This window comes from Morus notabilis, unplaced genomic scaffold (assembly GCF_000414095.1).
Source record: "Morus notabilis unplaced genomic scaffold, ASM41409v2 Scaffold212, whole genome shotgun sequence".
Classification (NCBI taxonomy): Eukaryota; Viridiplantae; Streptophyta; class Magnoliopsida; order Rosales; family Moraceae; genus Morus; species Morus notabilis.
The window spans coordinates 82,492-94,213 of record NW_010361298.1 but is presented as its reverse complement, the minus strand read 5'-3'; the positions used below and the strand labels follow the sequence as shown (position 1 = coordinate 94,213).

The following is an 11,722-nucleotide window of genomic DNA, read 5'->3' as shown; positions in this document are numbered from 1 at the left end:
AATGGCCCTATTTATAGAGTTTTGAGAATGCTAAAAAGCTAAAAACTGGATCATAATTAAGAAGTTACAAGGCTTAATCGAGGGAGAAAAACCATCACGTTTCTGAAGAGTGGGACACGTGTCGCAACATGATTCGTGCACAGGAGAGACGCGGTGCACAGCTGGACCACGCGGAGGGAGACTGGACGCGCGCATGGAGGAGAACTCGCGCGGGGAGGGAACGTGCGCGTGAATCGCGCGTACGCGGGGGAGCAGCTGGGCCCCTCTGGGACGCGTGGCGAGACCTGGCTGGAGGGAAGCTGGAACGCGGGACCTACACGGAAGAAATAGGAAATCTGGGTGACACGCGCGTGGAGGAGAGTCGCCCGGGGAGAGGATCCGTGCGCGCCAAGCGCGCGTATCCGCGGGGACAGTTGGGTCCCACGGACTGCGGTGCGGCAGTGGTCGACACGTGGCACTGGGTTGGCTCGCGGCTTATTGGCTCAGCTCGTGGCTTCTCGGCTTTTGGGCCGAATTGGGCTTTTCTTGGGCTCAACTTTTGGGTTTTGCTTGGTAAACTAGCCCAAATCCAATTGGTTTCTTCAAAAACCTAAAAAATAAAATAAATCTAATTAAAATTAAATCCTCTAGATTTAGGAATATTTGAAATTATAATCACAAATTTGATAAAATAATTTGACAATTATGATTATTAAAAGTGCAAATTCGCGCACTTATCACCCTCATTAACCATGTGAATGAAATTATGTAGTATGCACATGCAACTGTAATCTTCACTTGTTTATTCATTGGATATGTCTTATTACACCGCCTTAGGATAAGGAACCTAGCCTTCCAAACCTTAAATGTTCCCTTTATACAATTTATCAATGATGAGTGTTTGTAGTTAAAAATATCTCTAGGTCCTTAGAATCCACCACTTCTCCTTCTGTAATCAGGCAAATGGTAAGTCTCACCTCTGTACAAAGCGAGAAAACAATCATTGGCATACGCCGCATCAACAAGATAGTAGTTTTCTGTGTAACATATCCAAACTAGGCTGCAATTGAGGGCCCATAATAATAAATAGCCTTAAGTAGGAAGACATTGTGAAGTGTAACCTGGTGGGGGACGTGGGAACTGAAACCTAGGATTGTCTAGCGCATCTGCGAGCACTCGAGCATCGTGGGCTGAACTTTCCTAACCGGATAATATGTATGTGAACTTCATATCAAAGGAGCAGGCTGCCAATATGGTATGGGAGTTCACACCCTTTCTATTTTGATAAGCCATTGGATTATGAGCACCAATCGGTGTACGAGGTACATGAGTAGCATCAATTGCACCTACACAATCCAGACCATTTCAAGTAAAAGTTTTACACATAAGTATCATATAAACATATTTATCGACTTATTATTAAGAAGACCAATGATAGTTAAAAAATTAGATGTAAAAGAGTAACACAACTTACATCGAACCATGTATCATATCTCTAACGGTTGGCACGTAAAAATTCATGAACTTTGTCATAGTTTGGGGGCTTAATGAAATCATTATGTAGTGCATATATAGCATATAAAACTTTAGTAAACCGGCGTGATATGGTCTCCCCAGAATGTTGCCATGCGTCTTGTGATTCACGATTACTTTGACTTTGTGAAACGATTGTTAAGAACACAAATAATTGTTCAGGTACGCTCATGTTATGTGAGGGTTGTAACAAGCATCTCTCAATTAGTATTTCACAAAGAATCATAAAATCACGCAGTCCCATACGCACCTTGTTAAATATTGCAGTCTTATTATTGTTTACTTAGCTCATTTACCTTGTCCATGCCCCTTAAAAAAGAAATGTGCATCGGCCTTCTTACTCTGTCATTAGACAAATAAACAGCTGCAGCTGTGGTTGCACCTATTGCGGCCATAAATCAACGCCGGCGTCTTGAAGACGTTCTTCTATCTCGTTCCTCATTTTCACGCTGCATCTAGTTAGTTCACACTTTAACATATGTCAACGGTTATTCTCTTTCATTTAATTTGTTTATTAATATTATTAGTATGTTGTTAATTTATCTACCTTTTTGTACTTAGCAACAATCTTTCCTCCAATTGTTATTGTTCATGTTGTTGTTTCATCTCAAACATATTTTTCTTAAAAATGTACATAGCACACACCAATACAGTCTCATACATCAAAGAAAGAATGTAAATCAGTACACCAACAAAGAATGAAAATTGTTTTACATCACTTGAAATAAGGTTTACACTCAACAACATAGTACTAAACACTAATCCGTGGTCCAATATTAAGAGAAAATCGACCATTTAATATAACTTAACTCTTAAATAGAAACAGGGCACCGGACATTTAAAGGTTAGGTGGATTGTTATAAGGGTTTGAAGGCTGGTTGAATGGGTTAGGGGGCTGGCTATAGGGGTTTAATGGCTGGTGGAAGGAATGTGGAGGCTGGTTGTACAGATTTGGCCTGGGAGAGAAGTTATGAGGCGGCTGGATATATGGATTGGGAACCTGATACACAAAGGGAGTTTTTGGCACTTCAACAGAGTCGTTTAGGAAGGCCCTTCTAATGGGATCACCCAGTTTATGCCAAACTGGCCGCCACATGGCAAATGCCATTATTTTTTCGAAGGCATAGGCTTACGTACGCAGCTCAATTCCCATTTTTGAGAGCGATGCTAGGATGATATCCGCTTCACTTGGCCCATTGATAGTGTTGTCACTCGGCATGCTCTCTTTACTTGAACGAGTGTCCTCTCGCAAATCGTCGTGCATGTCCCTAACCATTTCAAGCAACTCCTCTCGTGAACTGTCATTGGATTTGCGTGCCCTTGTCTATTTCTTTCTAATCACTCGTGAAGATGAGGCGACATTGGTCACATTTCGCCTTCCAAAACTTTCCACGCGCTTGCGAAGCTTAGTATGAATCTCCTCATCATCATTGTTTAAGTAAGGAGCATTCTGGTGGGTTTGTGGTTGTTCATCCCCAGCAGCAACATCGTCCATTGGCTCTACTTGCGTGACAAGGTGATATGCACCTGAACCAGAAGCCATAACTGTTGAAGGGAAAACGGCCGCCAAGTACATCTCATTTAGCTTCCAACCGTGAGTGAATAATGTTTTCGCTTCATGATGTCTAACAAAATTTGAATGAAATTGGAAAGTTTTTTTACACTTAGTTACAAAAATGTAAGTTCTAACTATTATGACTACTACAGGAGCAATGAATCACACATATTATCTTACAAAGAGCTGTCCGCAATTCCTCTGAACATGTGAAAGTTTTTCTGATAGAACTTACAAGGCATTAATCAAACTATAATAATTTATAAGTTTTGCTTTTAACACTCAAATATACATATGATTCTAACATGCACAGGAAATAGAAATGTAATATATAACAATATGTTAACTGAATGTCATTTATAATATTCTTCTGTTTTTAATCTCTACAATAAAAGGGATTAAAATTGAAAGAAACAAATAAGTTTAGGACATTTAAAAAATTAAGAATTAAAGTGAAATTTTACAATAAAATTGAGGGACCATTAACCTTCTTTTTTTAGACCGTTATAAATTAAATTTATATCAAATTAAAAAAAGTAAGTAGAAAATAATTTGTGATACAACTATTGAAAATAAGAAATTGTTCATTTTTTCAACTGTCACAAGAGAAACACCCTTTTTCTTTGTTTTTTTTTTTTTTTATTATTATATTTTATTAATAAATACGGCATTTTGCAGAAACAGAGCAGTGTTTCTGGGTTTATAGATACCAAAATAAAATAGAATAGATTTGATCACAAAGTGAATTTTGAGAGATGGAATCCGACGAAGAAGAGAACCAGCCGTGGATCCCAATCTGGCAGCGACCGGAGTGGTCAGATGTCACTCCCCTCCCCCAAGACGACGGCCCAAATCCTGTCGTTCCGATTGCCTACAAGGATGACTTCACTCATACCATGGACTTGTTCCGAGCCGTTTTTCATTCCCAAGAGCTTTCTCCTCGCTCTCTGTCCCTCACCTCCGAGGCCATCTCTCTTAACCCCGGCAATTACACTGTTAGTGATTTATATCTGTTTGGTTTCCGAGAAAAATATGGGAAAGTCTTTTTGAATTTGGGGATTTCTTTTCTTTGTTTATCATTCCCAAAGCTTTTCTTTTTCTATTTTTTTTCCTTGGGTTCTTTCTCTGCTTGGTTTGGTTTCCCAGAAAATGTTTGCAGGTTTGAATATGTGGATTTTATTAATAAAATCCTGAGTAGGATTTCTTTAAGGGTTGTTGTTGTTGTTGTTGTTGTTACGGGAAAATAGAAATTGAAGAATGATGAAAATGAATCTTATTCATCAAGCTCATAATATACAGAGCGTACAAAGTGGTTTATATACCAGCGATTAGCTAGCTTGCGAAGTTAGTCTAAAGTAGTTTGTTAAGTAAGTCTAATTAACTAACTCTAAAACTCTCCCTCAAGATGGAATGTGTATGTTTTTAACAGCCATCTTGTATGACAAAGGAAATAGTAATGTGGGAGGCAAAGCTTTGGTGAACACATCAGCTAACTGGTGCCGAGATCTGATTGGCATAAGTTTGAGAAAACCAGAAGAAACTTTATCTCGAACAAAGTGGCAATAATCTCAATGTGTTTGGTACGCTCATGGAAGATGGGATTAGAAGCAATGTGTATGGCAGCCTGATTGTCACAAAATAGAAGAGCAGGACCATGAACACTGATGCAAAAGTCTTGCAACAGTTGTTGAATCCAAACAAGTTCACTGGTTGTAGCAGCTAACGCCCTGTATTCTGCCTCAGCGGAGGAACGAGATATGGTGGTTTGCTTCTTGGCTTTCTAGGAGACCAAGGAGTCACCAAGAAATACACAGAAACCAGAAACGGATTTCCTGGTATCAGCACAAGAAGCCTAATCAGCATCTGAAAAAGCGCAGAGCTGCATAGAAGAAGTAGAAGAAAAAAATAAGCCTTGACCAGGAGTTGATTTGAGATAATGGAGAAATTGGTGTGCAGCTTGTAGATGAGGAACCCCAGGCTGAGATAAAAACTGGCTAAGCTTGTGCACGGCAAAGGTAATGTCTGGACAGGAGAGGGTGAGATAAAGAAGGCGACCAATAAGGCACCTATATTGAGAGGCATCGGTGAGAAGATCGCCAGCAGTGGCAGTGAGCTGAAGTTTGGGATCTATAGGAATGGAGGCAAGCTTAGAGCCAGAAAACCTGTATCCTCCAAAAGTTGTAAAGTATATTGCCTCTGTGAAAGAACTATACCACGTGATAAACGAGCAAGTTCAAGACCAAGAAAGTATTTTAATGATCCCAAGTCATTCAGCTTGAAATGACTATGCTGAAAAGAGTTTGAAGAATTAATTGCATCAAGAGAAGGTCCAGTACTAACAATGTCATCCACGTATACTAACAGGGCAACAAAAGAAGAACCAGAACTTTTAGTGAAAAGAGAATAGTCAGACTTGGACTGTTTGAAACCAAACTGGATGAGAGAATGTGAAAATTTGGAGTACCATTGACGAGATGCCTGTTTCAAGCCACAAATGGATTTGTGTAACTTGCAGACCAACTTGCCAGTAGAATTAGAGTGCTCCCCCTTACGAGTGTAGCCAAGTGGTAAATCCATATACACCTCCTCAAATAAATTCCCATTAAGAAAGGCATTATTAACATCCAGCTGGGCTAAATGCCAATTGTGGCTAGAAGCTAAGGCCAGTAACACTTTTAAAGTGACCAACTTAGCAACAAGGGAGAAAGTGTCAATGTAATCGACACCTTCTTGTTGAGTATAGCCATTTGCCACTAAACGAGCCTTGTAACGCTCAATAGAACCATCTGATTTGTGCTTGATTTTATTCACCCATTTGCAGCCGATGGAGTGTTTGCCTGGGGCTAGTGGAACAACAAACCAGGTGTAATTAGTTTCCATGGCTTCAAGTTCAGATTTCATGGCATCACGCCAGTGTTGAAAAGGAACAGCTTGGTGGTAAAATTTGGGTTCAAATTGTGAAGAGACAACCATAACAAAGGTTTTGTGAGAAGAGGAAAGATTGTCATATGAGAGGTAATCGGATTAGGGATATAAAGTGTTGGAAGGATGAGAAAAATTACAATGGAAATCCCTTAGGTAGGATGGAGCTTTGGTGGATTAGGGATATAAAGTGTTGGAAGGATGAGAAAAATTAATGGAAATCCCTTAGGTAGGATGGAGCTTTCGTAGGTCGGGAAGAACGCCAAAGGGAAGTAGGAATTGTAGGGGCAGGGTTTGTGGGTGGAGATGCTGAGATTGTGGGTTGAGTGGTATGAGAAACCGAGTGACGATGGTCTGAAAAAGTGGTAATGGTTGGTGATGGCAGGACTATGTCAAGAAAAGGATCAATGGTATGTTCTCTATCAGGAAGGGAAGAAAAAGGAAAGATATTTTCATGAAAACCACATCTCGAGAAACAAAGAAACTTTTACTGTGAAGATCAAAAAGCTTATATCCTTCCATACCATTAGGATAACCAAAGAAGACACATTCTAGCATGTGGATCAAATTTGGTACGATGAGCAGATAAAGTGGAAGCAAAAACAAGACACCCAAAAACCCACAAAGAGGAATGATCCACTGGTATTTTGTATAACAGTTCATATGGTGATTTATTAGCAAGCAAAGGAGAAGGCGTCCTGTTTATTAAAAGGCTGCAGTTAGAATGCACTCACTCCAAAACTGAATTGGAACTCTTGATTGAAAAAATAATGCCCGAGCTATATTGAGTAGGTGTTGATGTTTCCTTTCAACCATTGAGTTTTGTTGTGGAGTGTCAACACAAGAGTATTGGTGCAAAATGCCTCTGTTATGAAAAGTTCAGTGAAAGCCAACTCCTTGGCATTATCAGACTTGAAGCCCTTGATCTTGGTATGGAACTGAGTTTCAACAAAGGTTAAAAACTTAGGTATAGCTGTAGACACATCAGATTTTTGCTTAAGGAGAAAAACCCAAGTAAACCTAGTGCAATCATTAACCCTTAATCTTGGTATGGAACTGAGTTTCAACAAAGGTTAAAAACTTGGGTATAGCTGTAGACACATCAGATTTTTGCTTAAGGAGAAAATCCCAAGTAAACCTAGTGCAATCATTAACAAGTGTCAAGAAATATCAATAACCAAATGCACTTATATGATAGGGACCTTATATGTCACAATGAATCAAATCAAAAGGCAACTGCGACATGTTATTATGAGAAATGAAAGGTAATCTTCTTTGTTTTGTCAGAGGGCAAATGTAGCAAGGTTCATCATTATTACACCTAGAGGTATCACACTATAATTGAGAATTCAAAATGTTCAGCCTTTAAAAGATAAATGGCCGAGTCTATTATGCCAAATACGAGCTGAGACTTTATTAACAAAAAATGAAGAAGCAGGAACTGAAAGTGGAACATTTTGACGCAGATTTTCGGCAGTTAAATGTTCAGTACTCAGGACATATAAGTCTTCAATTTTATCACTCTTGCCAATCATCCTTTGGCTGTTGGGATCCTGAATTATAAAATGATCAGGAAAGAAGCTCACTATGAGTTGTAAATCAACTCTAAGTGCACTGACAGAGAGCAAGTTGAAGTGAAATTGGGGAACAAAAAGAACATCTCTGAGGATCAAACAAGAATTTATCTAAACATCTCCAGACATGCAAACAGGAATTCTAGCATTATTAGGCAGAGTCACAGTAGAATTATGTAAAAGTTTCATGGAGAGAAATAAATTTGCATTTGAGCAAATATGCCTAGACGCACCAGAGTCAACTATCCAATGATTTGTGGGGGAAAGACCAAATTTCATGGAGACAGAAGAACAAATACCTATGTTTGTCACAGAAGTTACCAGATGGCTAGAAAGCATGGTCATTAACTGCTGGTATTGATTGCTGCTTAGAGACTTGATAAACAGATGCTTGATTGACAACAACATTTTGAGACTTCTGCCTAGGCTTGTAACCTGGGGGATATCCATGGATTTTGTAACACTTCTCAAAAGTGTGTCCATGGAAGTCACAGTGAGTGCAAAATGGTCTCTCCCTCCTTTGTCCCTTATTGTTTCTAGAATTTTGAGAATCAAAACTAGCTCGTTTGGATCCATCACTCTTGACTGCAAAAGCCAAGCCATTTGTAGAATCAATTCCTCTTGAACCAATGCTGCGCTGACGTTCCTCTTGAGAGATAAGAGAAAAAACTTTATTGATGGGAGGCAATGGATCAATGAGAAGAAGTTCTCCTCTAATATGAGCAAAACTGTCATTTAGTCCCATAAGGAAGGACATCACGTATTATGTTTGAAAATATTGGCTTAACTCCTTAACCCAAACCGCAAGTACATTTGCCACAGGAATAGGAAGGCCTAAAATTACTCTGCTCTTCCCATAAGGCCTTTAACTTCGTGAAATATACACCAATAGATTGTTGAGTTTGAACGTGATTGATTAACTCACGACATAATTGGAAAATTCTAGGGCCATTAATTTGCTGAAAGCGATCTTGAAGATCAATCCAGATTTCGAAAGCAGAGTCGGAGAACAGTACACTAGTAGAGATTTATTTGGATACAGAGTTGAGAATCCAAGAAATAACTAATCCAAGAAATAACTATGTTGTTGTTACGAATCCAAGAATTAAGGAGATTCACACTCGTACTGTCTGGGCGTGGAATGGATCCATCAATGAGGTCAAGTATGTTCTTCACAGACAAAGCTATCACCATTGCGCGGCTCCGGGATGTATAATTGTCACCATTGCGTGGCTCCGGGATGTATAATTGTCACCATTGAGTTGTTGCGAGACAAGTACAGGCCCTGGGCTATCAGAATGATGCAAAAGGAAAGGACTCAGAGGATCATCAATGGCGGACTTGCCATTTTGGGAACTGGAAAAGCTAGAGTTTGAAGGCTCCATGAATACACTTGCATGAATAAGGAATCAGAAAACGAGATTGGATGAATTTGAGAAATCAAAGGAATCAAAGAAAAACAGAGAGAAATTAGGCAACGGAGATTTGCTCTGATACCATCTTACGGGAAAAGAGAAATTGAAAAATGATGAAAAATGAATCTTATTCATCAAGCTCATAATATAGATAGTGTTCAAAGTGGTTTATATACACCAGCGATTAGCTAGCTTGCTAATTAAGTCTAAAGTAACTTGTTAAGTAAGTCTAACTAGCTTGCTGAGCAAGAAAAATTAATTAACTAACTCTAAAATATAGCTTTGTTGGGTTCTTTCTTTTCTCTGTTTGGTTTCCAAGAAAATGTGGGCCTTTTTTTTTTTTTTAATGGTAAGTAATGTGAATTTTATTGAGAGTTTTTTTTTTTTTTGGTGGGTTGATTGTAGCTATGGCAGTTCAGGCGAGCAATTCTTGAGGCTCTGAATGTTGACTTGCATGGCGAACTGGATTTCACTGAGGTTGTTGCCAAGGGAAATTCCAAAAATTATCAGTTATGGTGAGCCCTTTACATTAGTTTGTGTCCTGGTTCCCAGTGAATAGAGATTATTAGTTTCAGTATTCCTGTAATCTTCTCTTATGTTTCGATGCTAAAACCAAATGAAGTGAAATGTTTAGGCATTTTCAAATTCTAAAGTACAACATATGTGTTTATGTTTTTGTCAATTTCTTTAATAATCTTTTTGTAGAATGGAGTTCTAATGCAACATATATGATTTGACTTATATGTAAGATATGTCCTAGGAACAAATAAAAGAATTAATGTGCATCGCAGGTTCCTTATTTATTCGTAGTGTGTTGGAGATAAGCTTCTCAATTTCATAATCACTAGCTTCTATAGTGTTTTCCCTGTTTTGGACATTGAGTGGTTAACTCATGAAGTTAACAACTTCACATCTGATGAAATCATAGCTCGGGCTTTCGTATAGTATCTCCTCTGCTATTCTTATACGACTTTTGGGATTTTGTTTTAGTTGTTGTGGTGTTGCCTATATAAGCAGAAAATTTAAGGCTTAACTATGAGTGGTCTTGCCGTTATTATGTGTAATTCCTGGTATTGTCCCTTCTGGGGAAGTTATAAAATTAAAAAGTTAGAAACTCGCTAAACCTGATGACACATATATTTGATTTCTGTAGGCATCATAGACGATGGGTCGCTGAGAAATTGGGAACGAGTGCTACAAGCAACGAGCTTGAGTTCACCAAGAAGATATTGTCGCTTGACTCTAAACATTATCACGCATGGTCCCATAGACAGGTTTCTTTCTCCCAGTCCCTAGTGCCAATGTGCTTACGTATGCTGTAATTGTTCTCCTTGACAAGTTCTTCTTGACCACGTCTACATCTTTTTAGTTAACCAGAGATTGTAATTTAAGCGCCATCTCTACTAGCATTTAGGCTTTGACGATTCATTTTTTTTTTCTTTAAAATAAATTGCAGTGGGTTCTTCAGTCACTAGGTGGGTGGGAAGACGAACTTAACTATTGTGATCATCTCCTCGAAGAAGACATTTTCAATAATTCTGCTTGGAATCAGGTAGAGTACAAAAATAGTGTCTTTTTTTTAGTAGAGTACAAAAACCGTGAGAACCATTTGCCTATCAATAATGGATGTTAGGTGTCAGTTTGACAAATATTTTGGTAGTTGGTTCCTTCGAAATTGTTGAAAAGCGATCGATCTCTTTGCATCTTTGTGTTTGACAGAGGTATTTTGTCATTACAAGATCTCCGATCCTGGAAGGCCTAGAAAGTATGAGAGAGTCTGAAGTGAATTATGCTGTTAGAGCCGTCATAGCCCGTCCTGAGAATGAGAGCTCATGGAGATACCTTCGAGGGCTTTACAAAGACGACAGTGGTTCATGGGTGAATGATTCCCAAGTATCTTCGCTGTGTTTGAAGGTTTTGAGCACCAAAAGCAGCAGCCGTGTCTTTGCTTTGAGCACGCTCTTGGATCTCATCTCGTATGGTTTCCAACCAAGTCAAGAATTCAGAGACGTTGTCAATGATTTAGTAGGTAGTCCTCCAGGACCGGATTCTAACTTGGCAGAAACAGTCTGCGCTCTCCTGGAACGCGAGGACCCAACTAGAGCCAACTATTGGAGGTGGCGCAGGAGCAAGCTTCCGTAATCTGATCTCTGGCTGCTTTTCTCTGTGATTTCTTATGCCTTCCTCTCCTGGTAATAGTAGGTTGTTTTTAAGTAATGATTTCTAATTACGCATATTACTATGTAATTTCGAATCATATGCTAAAAAAGTAGGCATCATTCATTCTGCAGAGCTGCGTTGTTTGTTGTATGCATAATTCTCGTGTTTTGATTCCGACAGTCTGTCCTTTGTAATTACATAATTCACGTTGTTTGTTACCATGGCCGTTGTTGGCAACTCTTATTATGTTAATAACATCTATCCGCTTGCATTTTCAGAGTCAATTTTAATCATGAATGAATGATGTTTGTTTTCCCAATTCCTTCCTTTTTGATTTGATTTTGTTACTTACGCACTTACGAGGGGCTGCTCTGCTCTGCGGTTGGTGTTGTGGGGCCCAATCCCCCCACCAAACCAAATTTCCAACAAACCCACTTTTTTCCTTTTGTATTTTGTATTGAAAAAATAGGATGCATTTTTAAAAAATATGTATTTGTAGTGGTGGGGACAACGGCAGTAGGCAACGACGAAGACAAGCCACAACACAAGATTGTGGTCTTTTTTTTTTTTTTTTTTTTGCGGGT

General features: G+C 39.0%; 1 protein-coding gene across 1 annotated transcript; it reads left to right on the top strand.

The window, feature by feature from the left end:
* The first annotated feature begins 3,744 nt into the window (after positions 1-3,744).
* Positions 3,745-11,359, top strand: LOC21407401 (protein farnesyltransferase/geranylgeranyltransferase type-1 subunit alpha). Its single transcript, XM_024166347.1, has 5 exons — positions 3,745-4,062; positions 9,384-9,493; positions 10,132-10,252; positions 10,435-10,530; positions 10,698-11,359. The coding sequence occupies exons 1-5, from the start codon at positions 3,823-3,825 to the stop codon at positions 11,118-11,120; spliced, it is 990 nt and encodes a 329-aa protein (XP_024022115.1). The 5' UTR covers positions 3,745-3,822; the 3' UTR covers positions 11,121-11,359.
* The last annotated feature ends 363 nt before the right edge of the window (positions 11,360-11,722 follow it).

Coding starts and splice junctions, on each gene's coding strand:
- LOC21407401 (XM_024166347.1), top strand. CDS start 3,823: ATGGAATCCGACGAAGAAGAGAACCAGCCGTGGATCCCAATCTGGCAG. Junction 4,063..9,383: donor TTAACCCCGGCAATTACACT/GTTAGTGATTTA, acceptor GGTTGATTGTAG/CTATGGCAGTTCAGGCGAGC. Junction 10,253..10,434: donor ACGCATGGTCCCATAGACAG/GTTTCTTTCTCC, acceptor AATAAATTGCAG/TGGGTTCTTCAGTCACTAGG.